The 17594-nt window shown below is 32.9% G+C and overlaps 1 protein-coding gene across 19 annotated transcripts in view; it reads right to left on the bottom strand.

Moving 5' to 3' along the window:
* OXR1 (oxidation resistance 1) overlaps positions 1 to 17594 on the bottom strand; it is a 458416-nt gene that overhangs the window by 36289 nt on the left and 404533 nt on the right. For all 19 annotated transcript variants that reach the window (XM_070630802.1, XM_070630806.1, XM_070630803.1 and 16 more), the window contains 4 exons: positions 14735 to 14887; positions 7793 to 7977; positions 3888 to 4639; positions 579 to 747 (listed from right to left, as the gene is read on the bottom strand). In XM_070630802.1, the coding sequence (XP_070486903.1) occupies positions 579 to 747; positions 3888 to 4639; positions 7793 to 7977; positions 14735 to 14887 (1259 nt within the window). The remainder of the gene's footprint in view (positions 1 to 578; positions 748 to 3887; positions 4640 to 7792; positions 7978 to 14734; positions 14888 to 17594) is intronic.

The following is a 17594-nucleotide window of genomic DNA, read 5'->3' as shown; positions in this document are numbered from 1 at the left end:
CTGTTTAGATTCTACCGGATATATTGAAAAGATCAGTGTAACAGCTTTAACTTAAAAAGTCAATATTTACAATATAGTGATGGCAAACATCCTGTACAATTGCTTCAACTTATGATGAAAAACTTTACTGTGTAGGGGGTATAAAAAGCAGTTTGAAGACCACATCCTTTTAGCAGCTAATTTAGTGTTATGTATATAGGCATTCAATAAGTACTTGAGGAAATTTTAAAAAAGGAAGTATACATCATTACGTGCCTTGAAGTAGGGGCCATACCAGTTAATATTTTAATGAACCTTCTTGCTCTGAGACATGTTAAGTAAGTTTCTTTACTACTGAAACTAGTTACACATTCATAGTTTTTGCATTAAACCACAAAGGTGAATAAAATTAAAAATGGGGTAAATTAAAGAGTATAAAATAGGAGCTAAGTGATTTTGAATAGATTTGATGTCAGGTTTTAATCATAAACTATATATTTCAAAAGTACTTTGCCACTGGTGGTGTGATATACAAAATAATTTTAATTCAAGGAATCTCAATAATATTTTCAAGTTTTTGTTGTTGTTTGTTTTTTTACCTTTCTTGTGGAACAGCAAACCAGTATTCATGTTTCTTATCCCTCTGTGCATACTGTTGCATTGTTGCACTTGCTTGAGATACAAATGTTTTCCTCATTGGTTTTCCAACTCTGAGACATAGGAACTTATGTAACCGATGCCTTCTCTTTTCTTTCAAAAGTGCAGAACCTAGAATTGAGACACAAAGTGTTTCTTCAATTCTGTAACACCATGCTTAAATAACATAGATTAAGTAATGTTTACCTCCAAACTTCGGACAAATAACTACAGATATAACTTCAATTTACTGATACTCATCTAAGTCAATTTTCTTAAGTAACTTGTATTTTTTCCATCAAAAGTAGAGTGACAGGTACAGCAAGACTAATGAACTAACAACCAAGGTATGAAATGAAATTACATCCAAGGATATCAGGAAAAAATGTGAAAGCTTCAGGAATTCTTTTGTTAGATTTTTTTGTAACAACCACGCCAAAGTAATTATATATATATATATATAATTCTCTATATATTCTTTATCAGCCTTCTGGGATTAACATCTAAATAAGTCTGTAAAATTTTTAAAGGTTTACTTTAATATGGTTGTTACAAAAATTTGTAATAATTACAAAGTTTCTGAAACTTTTACATACATATGAAGGTATGATAAAACAATTAACAGTATGCTAGATTCAGCCACCTGGACAGTTTATTAAGGCTGAATTATCTCTAACTCTTCCAACCAGACATGCTGATATAAGGTATATTGAGGGTTTGACAATCGGTTGAATTCAGGAATCTGGGCATTAATTAGCTTATGAAGGTGGCATATTGTGGAGGAAAAAGTACGTAGCTATAGTCAGGAAATCTGGATACTAGTCGTGGCTTTTTTTCTGTGTAATATTGTTCAAGGCACATAATTTATCTGAGCCCCAATATTTGCATCTGGTTAAAAGAGTGAACTTTTACCATTCTTCCCACAATTATATTCCACAGTTTTATATTTATTAAACGGTTTTTATATTAGTCACTAAAGACCAAAAACTTTGAATATTTCCCTATTATAGACTCTCAAGTTACTTAAAACTAATTTTCATTCTCCCATCTTGCACCTCAAAAAAGAAGATACCTATCTAAACACATTTACCAATTTTTCTCCTCTGAGCATTATGTCATAATAGGACCTCCCCCTCATCAAACCCTACACCCCAATAAACTTACTAAAATGAAAGTAATCTACCACATTATTGGGTTAAACAGAACCCCTTATTTTATCTTTGACAAAGATTTAGAAATAAAATGCAACCATCAGATACAAAGATATCAAATAAACATATTCATGCCAGCATTCTTTACATCAAAGATAGGAAATATCTTAACAATATGAATCGTTAGTAACAACTGAATGTCTTAACAATATGTAAATGGTTAACTTACAGTGCCATTAAAAACCATGTTTTCAACGAAGTATAATGACAGGGGAAAATGTTGATGACATAAAATGGTAAGTGAAAAATGTAGGATACAACACTACACAAAATATAATCTCTATTTTTTATAAAAAATAAATACATATGTAGATATACGTACAAATAATACCAAAATTGTATATATATGTGCATGTAGATGCATATATGCATCAAAGATAAATATATCAAATGTTAGCAACAATTATCTCTAGGTGATGAATTCCAAGTAATCTTTAGAAATTTTCTAAAAACCTCCTATATTTGACAAATGTTCGTTAATGAACATTCACTAGCTCTGAACAAAGAAAATATATTACAAAAGAAGAAATATTCAATCTTTTATAGAACTTGTTTTGAGTAAACGAATTCCTTAATATCTATTGAGTATAATCCTTAGGTCTTCAGGATGTCTAAATTAGATGATGCAAAGAAAATTCAATATTTTAAAAACTGAACCAAACCTGTGTTCATTGCTGGTGAGAATGTAAAATGGTACGGCCACTATGAAAAAGTTTGGTCGTTCCTCAAAAAATTAAACAGAATTACCATAGGAGCTAGCAAATCCGCTTCTGGGCATATATCCCAAAAAACTGAAAGAAGGGACTGGAAAAGATATTTGTACACCACTGTTCAGAGCAGTATTATTCACAACAGCCAAAAGGTGTAAACAACCCAAATGTCCATTAATGAATGAACAGATAAAGAAAATGTGATATGTATAACGGAATATTATTTAGCTTTAAAAAGGAAGGAAATTCTGACCATTGCTACAACATAGATGAAACTTGAAGGCATTATGCTAAGGGGAAATAAGTCACACAGAAAAGGACATATATTGTGTGATTCCACTCGTATGAGGTGCCTAGAGTAGAGGCAAAAATTCTTAGAGATAAAAAGTAGAATGGTGGTTGCCAGGGGCTGGGGGGAGGGGAGAATGGGAGTTATTGTTAATTGGGTACAGAGTTTCACTTGGGGAAGTTGAAAAAGTTCTGGAAACGGATGGTGGTGATGGCTCCATAACAACATGAATGTACTTAACGCCACTGAATTTTACACTTAAAATGGTTAAAATGGCAAATTTTAAGTATATTTTAATAAAAAAATTCTGAATTTAAAAAATTACAGAAATGTTCATATGTAAGTTGGATTAATCTGGAATCAATGTTCCAATAGAATATAAGAAATGTAGCTAAGATAGCTGAGCTACACCCCATCTAACTCATAATGTACTAAGCAGAAGCACTGTATTTTAGAAATAAAGGACTATTATTATAATTTTCATAAGTAAATAGTACCAAAAAACAAAACTGAAAGAGAAAATGGTATTTTACTTTATCTTTAGTGCTGCTTTTTAAAGGAAAACATATATCAGACAACGATGGAACTTCTGGACACTTGGAAGAATTTTAGAAATAGATTTTTATGTCTAATTGCACTTTTTTTAAGATAGGATTTTAACTTATTATAACAAATAATTATTTATTTAACAAATAATTAGGATATTATATGCCATGAAAAAATACATATTAATACGGTAACATACCAAGAACTAAAAAGAGAAAATGTAGAAATCAAAGATATTACAGTGCTTGTGTGCACTGCCGAGAAACAAATTTTTTAAAGATAGAATGCAGTGGGTTAGGAATATATAAACACGGTGGAAAAGATGCTCATTATTTGTACAATCCACCGTGGACAGTAGAACTCACAGACCATATACCTGTCTCCAGAGAAACATCAGTCAAGCACTACCAGATTATCCTTCAGAGTGCCCTAAGATACAAGAGCTTTTAGAATCAGTGAGGAAAGAGGGAGACAATATGCAATAAGATGAATTAACTTTATATAATCAACACTTACCTTCGATATCTGCAGTTGCTATTTTATGCTTAATTTCTTTTTCTGACACCTGTTGAATATTTTCCCTTTGCTGTTTAGTTTGTTGCATAGTATGGGTTTTCCAGAGTTTCCGTAGCTCTTCTACCTCTGTCTCTGAGTCCTGATTTTGCTCCTTTCCTTGTTTTCCTTTGCTGACAGTTTGCCTTTGTTTAAATTCTGTTGCTTCACCACAAGGCATACTTCCTTTTTCACCCTCTTCTTGGTGTAGTGAGTTCTCATTAAGATCTTGGTCTGCATTACCTTTTATACTTGTGGTTTGTTCTTTAGAACCTGATATTTCTTGAAAATTATCTGTAGCTTGATCTCCTTTCTTAGTGGCCATTTCAAGATTTAAATCAGTTTTAAGAGAAAGAGTCCCAACTTCATTTGCAGACTGTCCAGGATCAGATGTTAAACGATCAGTTGTACTAGTGGACTCCGATATGACTGTCAAACATTCCACCCCACTCTGACTGACAGTTTGCACAGATTCTGATGACGCACCAGATGATTTATCTTGTCGCAGCTCATCTGAAGAGACAAGCTCTTCTCGTATAGGAGAGAGTTCTGATTCTGTGAACACATCTTCAGAAAGAGACTCCTCAGTGCTCCTAGGAGCAGTGCTGGCACTGTCATTACCTGCATCACGGATTCTTGAGTCTATTTCATCAGTATTACTTCTTGTCATTTTCTTTAAATGGCAGAAGTCCCTTCCTGATAAGAGATCTATCTCTCTGTCAGTAAACAAAATTAAAAGTTATTAAACTTTTTAAATTGTAGTATTTTATTTTCCACAAACTTACCACTGAATTAATATCACTAAAAAGGTTTTTTTAAAAGGATAGAGCATAAATCTCTTAGCAGCATATCAAAAACTTAATTTATTCATATAGACCAAGTAATTAAGTCAAGCTTTTGCATTAAATGCTTAAGATATAGGAAACATTAATGTAAAATTTCCTGAATTAATCTACCTGAAGAGAAGTTGATGATGTAAAAGTTTTGGGTGAACCTATAATTCTAAACCAAAACTTATTCACCAATGGAATATGGAAAATAAGCTTAGATAAAATTTTGATTAAAATTTTAAATGTCTTAAAGCGAATATACACTGATTCATATTACACACATGTGTACATACACACAGTGCATATTTACATTTACATAGAGATTAAAGTAAAATATATGGTGTAAATACAAAGCTGAAAACCAACCTGAACAGAACTAAGGCAAAGGTACTTAGAGGAATTCTTTAGGCTAACAGCATCAACTCTTAATAACAATTCCAAGCAAACTTGTTCAGCTAAACAGTTTAGATATTAGATAGCTGAATGGTTTATAACTACATCTAGAGTTCCAAGTTTAATGACCTTTGTATATTTAAGTGCTAACGTTCAAAAGTTAGAGTAAGTTCTAGAAGGAGGTAGTACAAACATATATAGTATGAAATAAAAGTCAGCAATTTAAAACAATAGTTAAAAGTAGTTTGTGATAAATGGAAATTGCATGAGTTCTTAGTGAAAAATATATTAACATTTACGCAAGTTTGAGAATAGAAAAGACTGGAAAGCAAGTCGACACACTAAAAACTGGCTGTCTCTGGATGATGAAGCTGGGTAACTCTTTTCCTTATTCTACTTTTTGGTATTTTTAAAATTTTTTATGAGTATGCCTAATTTTTATAACTAGGATAGGTAAAATTTATTTTTTAAAAAAGTATTAATTAAAGTCCAATTCATATCTGTACCTCCTTTGCATCTGATTCACCTTAAGAAACACAAGCATCTAATTAATGCTATTAAATATGTAATAGTGTCATTTACTGATGATCTACTCAACCTGCATATATAGAGTCTTGGAACTTGGTAAAAATTTTGAGAAACCATGTTTGTACATTTAGTAAGACACTTAGGTAAGAAACAAAGTTAACAAACCTAACAGGATATTTTGAGGATTAGCCCTGAGCTAACATCCACTGCCAAGCCTCCTCTTTTTGCTGAGGAAGATTGGTCCTGAGCTAATATCTGTGCCCATCTTCATCTATATTATACGTGGGATGCCTGCCACAGCGTGGCTTGATGAGCAATGTGTAGGTCTGTGCCTGGGATCTGAATTGGTGAACCCCGGACCACCAAAGTGGAGCATGCAAACTTAACCGATGTACCACCGGGCCAGCCCCAGGACACATATTTAGGTAAGTGCTGTAACCTTCAGAGTTAACATGCCAAAAGACTAAATATATATTTATGTCAATGATACTGCTATTGTTCAAGATAGTTCCAGAATAATACCTTTCAAATCAGCTTCTAAAGCAACAAAAGACAGAAGAAAATCAATCAAATCTTACACTTCTTTTTTGCCATACATGATATGGCAAAACCACTTGATTTATTTATCTGATTTATTGCTAAATATGTTTTCCAATCAATTCATAAGGCAAGATTGAAAGATATTTATTTTTGGAGCAATTCTTTTAAATGTTTGGATCAAATGTATGGTCTTTCCAGGTGACCTGAATGATAAAACAGTGATTTGCAAGAGAAGCCATACAGCATCTTTGTAGAATAGTTACAGATCATTTGGCAAAATATCATAATACAAATGGAAAAGCAGGACAACATAAAGTGAATCTCACCAATGACTGACAATACATACATACATATATATAATCTTATTGTTTCTCTTTTAGTCTAATTCTTCACTCTGTCACCTCTGTCTCATCCCTCTACTCACCCCAATAATCCTTATTTGCTGAAACTGACTTTGGATGATGATCTATAAAAATAACTAAGAGTAGAGGATATCCTAGGAATTATCTGCACCTCTGAAGATGAATTTACCAAGCTAAAATAATATCTACTGGGTGGAAGGTTTAATGGAGACTGTTTGAAGGGGGGATTTTATTCTACTACAGGTATCCTAATAACTCATGTAAGCTGCCTCAGAAAAAAATAATTTGCTCGTCCTCTTCTCCTTTGTAAGTAGTTTTGTCCCACAGAGTTAATTTTAAAACAGCCATCATCATCCCTGTGGGCTAATACAGTGATATAAATTTCAGTATCAGTTAAAGTGAGGCCAGTTTTTAAACTGTACACAAAGTAATGTACAAAGGAACGAAGGAGTTCCATTCTATTACATACCAATTTTCCTCCTTTTTACTTCTTCCTTTCTTTGTCTACCTATCTTGTATGTTCTTCTCTTTTTATTTCTTATTCCTCTTTTTTCTCTCTGCTCATTCCTTTGGTCAAGCACATTACTTTCAAAGGCTGTGCTGACTTGTAGTCTCACACCTATGTTATCTAAGTCATACAAATCCCCTGATCAGTATATTCCAAGTATATTAATTCTTTATATTTGTGCAATTTGTGGGTCTTCTCCCCTCTACTTTATACTTTCCTGAGGGATAAAAATGCAAACATATAAATCAATCAATTAAAAACAAAGCTGCTCTGACTTTGGCAGTATCAGATCTTTGCTCATGTGGCCTCCCCCAAATCACACACCTGACTCTTCAGGCTCCTCTAAAGAAAATTTGAAAGCTACCCCTGATTACTTATATTGCATTAATTTGCTCATAGAAATAATGAAGAATTCTGAATGTTATATTTGATTAAAAAGGGCTGGTAAACATTTCCTTAAATGAGTATTATGGGTTACCTTTTAATATTTGGTTCTCTGACCAAATATACAAATATAATCTAAAACAATTCCTAACTATTCTAGGCACAACTAAGAATAAACTTTTCAATACTACATATACCTTTGTTTCATTATTGATAAAATGAAAAACAGCTATAATAAAAACTAATAAAAATACTAAGAGTATTAGACCAGGGTCAACTATCTAGATGCAATAAAATTGCAAAGAGTATAAATACCACTCTTACATGGGTAAGGATTCCTTTATTTTGCTATCCAAAATTTCTTTGTACATTGCAGCTGACATCACCTCTTCCATTGGACACATGATGCCATATTCCTCACAGCCATTCTCTTGAACCAAGGGGTCAGTTTTATGTGGATCAAACATTATATTATTTGGTGTAACTAGCAGCACACCACTGACTGTGCCCTAAGATGAAAAAGAAAATAACATTTAATCTCCAAAGCTTAAATTTTCAAAAAAGTATTCTAGCTATTTTTACTTTGATTTTCTTCTGAAGTTAGGTCATCTACTACATATAAAAGTAGTACATTCAAGCACTATGCATTCTCATGAAAACATTTTTAGTAAAATCCAAATTTTCCCAGTAAATTCTCCTTTTTAGCAGAGGCAAAATACAAAGAATATCATATTCACCCTCAAACGATCAAGTCAGGAATTAAAATTTGCAGCTTCAGTAAAACAGTGAGTTATATCTGAAGGTAACTTCAGTAATGTAAGAAAGGATTGTAAAGTCCTGCAAGGCATGAGCCATGTTTTACGTTAATTTGCATACTGCTTCTTGTGTTGTTCCCTCACTACAAGTACCAAATATAATTTCACATAAACAATGCAGATCTAATAATGTGTTGATAGTTCAATTCATTATAAAAGGAAAATAGTATAATCTCTTTAAAATACCTTAAAAAAAATCTCTGTTTCACTTGTCTCTGCTACTACCTAGCTTTGTGACCTTGGGAAGCAAAGCCTCTGGGCCTCAGTTTCTTCATTTGTAAAATTAGGTAGCTTAGGTGACCTTTAAGGTATACAGCAATCATTTTAATTTACTCATGAAAAGCTATTAAATTTTAAATACATTTATAAAAATAGCGATGCAAATATGAAGTCCAACCCTCTCATTTTACAAATGAGCAAACTAAAGTCCACAGAAAGCTGGCTCCACTAATATCAGCTAATATTTATTGCATGTTTTGTATGCATCATACTTTACATATGTTATTGTAAATCTGATCTTCATAATCATAGCTCTGAGTATACAGGTGGGGAAATTAAGGTTGAGAGAGGCCAAGCAACTTGTTCTAAATAATAAATAACACAGCTAATAAGTGGTAGAACCAAGATTGAAAATCCAAGTAGTTCACGCTTTTTACTCTAATCTCTCCACATTTGAGTCACAAACTATAATCACTTCAACTCAAGTGCCAAATATTCCTAAATTCCATTTTTAAACTCCCACTCCACTATATTCTCTAAACATATAAATGAAGAGCCAGACAGAATTCTAAAAATAAACCAAATAGTTACTTCAAAGTTTTTTCCTGAAGCTATTAAGGAAAAGAAAAACTGAAATCCCGTTTGATTTGGTATCATACCCTCCTTCCAAGTCCATATTCAGTTCTGTGAATTTACCTGGTTCAACTTTAATAACATAAAATTTAAATTATGACAAACACCACCTTTAAAAATGATCAAGTAAAAAAAGAAAATCCTACTAAAAATGGTCAACCAATCACAAGTGGAAAAAAAGTTACTGCAGATGTTCAAGATAAGAAAACATGTTTATCATTTACACTAACTGCATGCAATACTGGAAAGAAGAATATGTGTATGTGTACATTTTGGTGGGGGAAAGGGAATGAATCTGAAACTCTGTATAGCATTTCTTTTAGTTCAGACCACGAACCACTCAAATAAGGAGTAACTTTATATAAACCATAGCCTAATCATCTTTTGATCAATATTTAATCAACAGATTTATATACATCAGTTTGTATTTCTGGATCACAAGACAATTTAGGTTAATGAGAGACGGTAAGGTATGTTGTAGGGATATTTACACTGCCAGAGATAATCCAAGAAATAGATACTCAAGAGTAGAGTACATACAATGCAACAAATCTTAAAGACTTTTGATCTTTAATACCTTCCTTTATCTCACCTTCTATAAACTAAGTTATTTGTTAAATGAAACCAAGCAATTAGTAAGGATTAAGGAAAGCAAACTCCAGGTTCTCTGAAATACTTCAGGTCATTCTTGATTTCATAAATTTCACCTGAGCATTAGTTTTAAATGATGATATAATATTTGGTTCACTGGCTTAACATCATATATTATCTTTCACTTTAGAGGATTATCACAAAGACACTGATTACTAGGTATGCATGATAGAAAAGGCACAGTGTAACGTTAATGCTTTAATTCACTATACATGCTAATACGATAATCTTAGTAGCGTAACTATAGAAATCATTTGAAAAGCCTTTCAAAACTGTGCTTCTACTTGCTGGGTTAGAAGGGGCTTGAAGCCCCACATCTTAACACTGGACTGATCAAGCTGCTAACACTACTTTCCAGAAATGGACCCTTATTGCTACTATTGAAAAGATGCACTGATGTATTCTTCAAGCTTCCTTCTCTCTGCCTGTAGCTGGGGCTCTCTGAGGTATTCTGTCAGATGTCATTCTCCATAAATCAAAACAGTTGGCATTACTTCAATGTAAAATTCACAAAAATCTCTTGAGAAAGTAACTTCTCAAATTCTTTAGACCAAGACTAAGTCTGAAATCATAAACTCATGCCAAAGCATTTGCATTTCATTCTTTTTTAATACTCTTTCATAAATCCAGACATATTAACAGTAGCAAGATCATGCTGTAAGAGGTTTCCAATTAGAGTATCTTCTTGATCCACATGACCTTTGGAAACTTTAAGCACAGATTTCTCTTTAGTATTAATAACTTCCAATTCCTTATGTGCAATTACCTAACTAATCTTCTAAGGAGACATTATTTCTATTAGGAAAAAAAAGCCTATCTGTAAAAGTTACCACTTACATTACAATATAAAAAATAAAAGACTATGTCTTAGGAATTCATCCCAGCAAAGACAAAAGCTTGTAGTACTGATTTTTTTTTTCAGTCTTAAGTCCACAGTAATCTAACCATTATAATTACTGTTGATAAATTTCCCTAATTCTTATATAAATAACCTTTACTACAATCAACCTGTGGGAACTAGAAAGAAGAAAAGATGACTTGTATGAGAAAACATCTTTTCCGGCTTACTTTCTTCCATGAATTAGAATAAACAGAGCTAGCCTCCAACGAGAGACTATGTTCCAAGAGCAAAGGCTGTAAGCCATTCCTAACTCTGCCAATGACTTTATGTTTGCTTTGATCCTGAAATAAAATTTTTATCCAAATACTAACTGAAATTCTGCTTCTAGTCAAGAACTAATTCTACCTAAAACTACTAAAACAAATACACACACAAAATACATGAAATAACTGTTTTGAAATACTGAAATCCTGGGCAGTGATACCTGAATAAGGGGAAATAAAAAGATGAGCTCTACAAATGCCCCAGCATACTGAGTGGATAGAGTTTCCAGGCCACAGGCAGAGAAAGGAAAGGAGAGATGAGCACTTCCCACTGACAGGCTTTGTGCATCTACAGAGGTTTCTTTTTCAAGCTTCTGGCTGAGTACTGACTGCCACCTATATGTACAGCAACTACCCAAGGATGAGACGAAGCACTTGAAAGAAGCAGAAGAAACAAGCCCTAGAGTCTACAGAGTCAGGAATAGTTTGTGTTCTCATGAACCAGAGCAAAAAATCTTGTAATTTACAGAGTCTCAGAATACTCAGAAGGGTATTGTCTCAATAAGGGGGAAAAAGTAGCTACAGCTTTAAGGCTGCTCTAGTCCTGCCTAATAAATCTTAAAAACATGCTATGATAGGATCAAGCTGTTTCCAAGAAACAACTGTGTCACAGAAAAAAATGCAAGAATATGTATAGAAATACAAAAATATCCAGTACTCAACAAGATAAAATTCATAATATCTGGTATCCAATCAAAAATTACTAGGCATGAAAAGAAACAGGGCAGTGACTCAACAATGAGAAAAATCAATGAACAGAAACAAACACATAAGTGAGAGAGAGAAAAGAACTGGGAGAAGACACTAAAATAATTATTATAACTATATTCCATATATTCAAGAATATAGAGGAAAGATGGTACATGGTAAGTACGAACATGGAAGATATAAGAGATCCAGTTTGAACTTACAGAGAAGAAAAATACACTGGATGGAATTAATAGCAGATGAGACATGGCAAAAAAAACATTATGAACTCAAAAATATAGCAACTGAAATTATTCAAAATGAAAAGCGAGAAAGAAAACAAAGAACTGAGTATCAGTGAGCTATGAGGCACGGTATCAAGCAGCCTAAAATATGTATAATTGAAGTTCCCAAAGAAGAGGAGAGGATGGGAGAGAAAAGATATTTGAAGAAATATGGCTGAAAATTTTCCAAGTTTGATGAAAACTATAAACCCATAAATCCAAGAAACTGAATGAACCCCAAGCAAAACAAGTATGAAAAGTACACCAAGACACATCATAATCAAATTGCTCTAAATCAATGATAAAGAGACCATCTCAAATGTAAACAAAGAAAAAAATTAACTTTGTACAGAACACCAAATATAAAAACAATAGAAGACTTCTTTTCAGAAACAGTGCAAGCCAGAAAACAGATGAGTTCTGAAAAAAAAATCTTTAAAGTTCTGAAAGAAAAAGAAAACCCTATCAACCTAAAATTCTATGCCTAGTGAAAATATCTTTCAAAAATAATGGAAATGCCAAAGATATGAAGATAGCAAATAAGCATGTGAAAAGATGCTCAATTTCTTAAGTCATTAGGGAAATACAAATTAAAACAATGAATTAACACTAAAGACCAATCAGCACGGCCAAAATCTAAAACACTGACAGCAGTGACTGCTGGCGAGGATGTGGAGCAACAACAACTCTCATTGATTGTTGGTAGGAATGCAAAATGGTACAGCCACTTTGGAAGACAGTTTGGTAGTTTCTTACAAAGTTAGACACAGTCTTACCATATGATCTAGCAATTTCACTCCTTAGTATTTACCCAAATGAGGTAAAAGTTTACGTCTTCACAAAACTTGCACACAAATGTTTATAGAAGCTATATTCATAAGTGCCCAGTTTGGAAGCAACCAAGATGTCCTTCAGTAGGTGAATGGATAAACTGTGGTACATCCACACAACAAAGTATTATTCAGCAATAAAAAGAAATGAGCTGTTAAGCCATGAAAGACATAGAGGACTCTTAATTGCATATTGTTAAGTGAAAGAAGCCAATCTTAAATCATACAATCATACTGTATGATTCTAGCTATATGACACTCTGAAAAAGGAAAAACTATAGAGATAGAGAAAAGGTCAGTAGTTTCAAGGGATTCAGGGGTAGGGATAGATTAATAGGCAGTGTATAGAGGATTTGTAGGGCAATGAAACTGTTCTGTATCATACTGCAATGGTGGATACATGTCATTATATATTTGTCAGAGACCACAGAATGTACAACTCAGAGTGAATTCTAATATAAACTATGTAAACCCACTTTAAATATAAAGACACAGGCTAAAAGTAAAAGAATGGAAATGATAAACTATATTAACACTAATTGAAAGGAAGTTCAATCACTTGTTAATGTTAAACCATGTTAACACTAATCAAAGGAAGTTCAATACTAATAAATTAGTATTCATCAAAGTAGATTTCAGAGCAAAGAATACTACCAAGAATAAAGAAGGTATTTCATAATAAAGCAAGCCAATTCATCAAGAGAATATAAAAATCCTAAACATTTTTACACTTAATAGCAGAGCTTCAAAACACATGAAACAAAAACTGATAGAAATGAAAGGAGAAATGGACAAATCCACAATTATAGGTTGGTATTTCAAGAGCCTTCTGTAAATAACTGATAGAACATATAGAAAATCAGTAGGAATATAGAAGAACAACATTATCACTCAACTTAATTGACATTTATGGAATATTCTTCCCAACAGCAGCAGAATACACATTCTTTTCAGGTGCACATATAACATTTATCAAGATTTACCCACTTTGAACCATAAAACATGTCTAAATAACTTATGACTTCAAGCAGTATTATGTTCTCCAACCACATGGAGTAACATTGAAATCAATAACAGAAAGATATGCAGAAAATCCCCAAATATTTGGAAACTAACTAAGACACTCCTGAATATTCCATGAGTCCAGGTTGAAATAAAGTATTCTGAACTGAATAAAAATGAAAATACAACATACCAAGATTGTGGATGCAGTTAAAACAGTACATAGGGGCAATTTATAGCACTAAACACCTGTATTTCAAATACAACTTATGAATTATGACTATAAAGTAATGGTTCTTATGTGTGACTTCTAAAGTCAGTATCATCCCATAGTTACTTTCTAAGCAATACTTGGAGTTTACTTTCCAATTCTGTGTTACTTTATTTCCTTTATAAACTGTAACTTCTTTGCTTAGAAAATCAGCAACGTGTGATAGATAAAACATAGATTCAAACTGGGTTTGAATTCCAGCCATGAATGAGAAACCTTGGACTTATTAACCTTTTATGAAAGTTTGTTTTCCTTTGAAGAAGAAATAGGACCATCTATTTCACAGGATTATTTTGAGTTGATAGAATAATTAAAACACCTCATATAGTTTCTGGTCTATAGTAGGTAGTCAATAAACAGTAGTTGTCTTCCTTTTCATGTGTTATACTAAGTTTGTAAGAGTTAACATTCAAAATAGTGCCCATTAATGGTCATTTTATATCAGCTTTTTAAATATTCAACCAACAGCAAATTAACTGCACCTTATTGTAGTGAATCTATTCATATCAAATTGCCTTTAACAACTGCAACAGACCACTAGATTATAACTTATAAGCAAGGTCCACACTAACCCAAACTAGTAGGTCCACCAATACCTTTTTTAAATATTCAAGCACTTGCTGATGTTGATGACTTGAAATGTAAATGTCAAATTGTCGTATTTTAGTAATAAATACAGCATGATTTTTTTCTAGAGTGTTATTCATTACCTTGCCCCTGGTAATATATCTGCAATTAATTTTAAGAAATTTCTCAGTAAATGCTTCTTCTTCCTCAGAAGTTGAAGATACAACTCGTGCAGGTCGAATACTAGTAAAAGTAGATGAGGGAGGTGCTTCTTTCGGGTGGACTACATCAGGATTCTTTAAGGAAAAAAAAAAAAGGCACTTCAGAGAACTAAATAAAAATAAGTACATTATTAAGGCGAAATGAATAGCTTTCCCCAATAAGTGTTCTTCCTTCTCATCACATTCTGGAGGGCAGCCCAAACTATTCTTATGTAAAAAAATACAGGAAAGAATAGCACTAAAAACCTGTATTTCACATTTAATAAAGATCTTTAACACAGCTTAAACTTACATTTTCAATTATTTTTTAATGGGGATATGAATCTTCTGGAGAATGTTGAAAACTACATCTTGTACTCCCACCCTACACATACACATCACATACACATACACACACACACATTCAGATGCTCTTGAATTAAACCACTGGTCCTGATAAGATTGTTTAATATATCCCTTGGGTGTTGGGAGCAGAGAAAAGGTGGAGTGCTTCTCTGTGATATTTGAGAATTCAGCAGAACCCATTCACTGGAAGAACCTTTTAAATTCTGAAGCTATGAAGAGTTTATCAATACCACTCTACAAAGTCTTAGTTAGATCACAAGTTCTCTTTTCGATGCCAGGGACCATTCTTGCAGTGAAGTCTATGGGTCTCCTTCTCAGAATGTTTTTTTGAATATTTAAAATAAAATACAGGGTTACAAAGAAAAATTATACTGAAATACAACTATCAAAACATTTTTTAAAATTGGAGATATGGATATATATATGTCTGTGTGTATATATATGCTTCCTTATTAATACACTAAATAAGAAGATCTAGTGGTGACTTTGATAATTATAATTTTGAAGTAGATAGCTATAAACATTTTGTGACGTCTACAACAACTCCCAAGTGATTTGAAAATATCTGTGAGTTCTATCAGGGACAAAGTCACAAGTAAGCCTATTGTTATTCTATAGTTTGCTGCTTAGATTCCTAATTTACAAAAAAGTTAGATTTCACTTAAAATTTTTTATATCCAACTTTACAGACCTCTTAGAACTCATAGTTCCCCCCCAACGTCAATATTCTGTACAATTAAGGAAAGTTAGACAGACGCATTTTAGTTTTTGTTTTAAATACCTCCATAGTTCAACAACAAAACAAAGAACAACCTAATCAAAAAATGGGCAGAGGATCTGAACAGACATTTTTCCAAAGAAAATATACAGATAGCCAACAGGTACGTGAAAAGACGTTCAACATCACTAATTACTAGGGAAATGCCAATCAAAATTACAATGAGATACCACCTCACACCCTTCAGAATGGCTAGTATTAAAAAGACAAGAGGGGGCTGGACCAGTGGCATAGTGGTTAAGTTTGAGCGCTCCACTTAGGAAGCCCAGGAGTTTGCGGGTTTGGATCACAGGTGTGGACCTAGCACCACTCATCAAGTCACGCTGTGGTGGCATCTCACATAAAATAGAGGAAGAGTAGCACAGGCATTAGCTCAGGGCTAATCTTCCTCACAAAAAAGACAAGAAATAACAACTGTTGGAGAGGATATGGAGAAAAGGAAACCCCTCATACATCGCTGGTAGGAATGCAAACTGGTACAGCCACTATGGAAAACAGTATGGAGATTTCTCAAAAAATTAAAAACAGAAATGCCATATGATCCAGCTATCCCACTTTTGGGTATTTATCCAAAGAACATGAAAACACTAATTCAAAAACATATATGCACTCCTATGTTCATTGCAGCATTATTTACAATGGATAACAAAGATGGGATATATACATACAATGGAATACCACTCAGCCATAAAAAAGACAAAGTCGTGCCATTTGTGACAACACGGATGGACCTTGAGGGTATTATGCTCAGCTAAATAAGTCAGACAGATAAAGACAAATACCACACGACTTCACCCATATGTGGAAGATAAACAAATAAACACATAGATAAAGAGAACAGATTGGTAGTTTTCAGAGGGGAAGAGGGTGTGGGGAGGGCAAAAGGGGCACATATGTATGGTGATGGATAAAAACTGGAATATTGGTGGTGAATACAATGCAGTCTATACAGAAGCTGAAATATAATAATGTATACCTGAAATTTACAGTTATAAACCAATATGACCTTAATAAAATAATAAATACCTCCACAAAGGCATTTCATACCTTATGAGTAAATGCACAATACCTTATAAAATAGTTTTCATAGGAGCAAGGTTATTCATAGCTTTGAGCTAATATCTGCCACTTTGTAACTAATAATTAATAGTTCTGATTTGGTCTTTTTAAATAATAAACAAGGCTGGCTCCTCTTCATTCTCATAGACTTTGATACTTGAAAAGGGCTATCAAATTTTAACATACCTTATTCTACTCTTACAAATGGATCTATATCCTTAAACCTACATGAGGACAGAATTTTTATACTTTCTTTCCAAATTTCATCTAACCCTCATAAACATGGGGCTGAATCCTTAGCACTTGGGCAGACACTCAACAGATATTTTTTGAAGAAAGGACAGACCAATGTAAAATACTGTAAACAACTATATTTAATATACTATGATTATATCCTTAAAAACCTAAAATGGAATTAGATTTTAACAGTTGCATGATGCTGTTCACTCTATAATATTTATTAACAAAGTTCTCCTCAATCTTTTCATTTTATTATGCAAATTAATTAATAGCTTCACACTCATTCTGTTGTCTCTGATAGTTACTACATCTAAGAGTTTTGCATCATATATAAATCCATTTAACATAGATAATTACATA

This window comes from Equus przewalskii, chromosome 8 (genome assembly GCF_037783145.1).
Source record: "Equus przewalskii isolate Varuska chromosome 8, EquPr2, whole genome shotgun sequence".
NCBI lineage: Eukaryota > Metazoa > Chordata > Mammalia > Perissodactyla > Equidae > Equus > Equus przewalskii.
The sequence above is the reverse complement of the archived record's forward strand: the minus strand, read 5'-3'. Positions and strand labels throughout refer to the sequence as shown.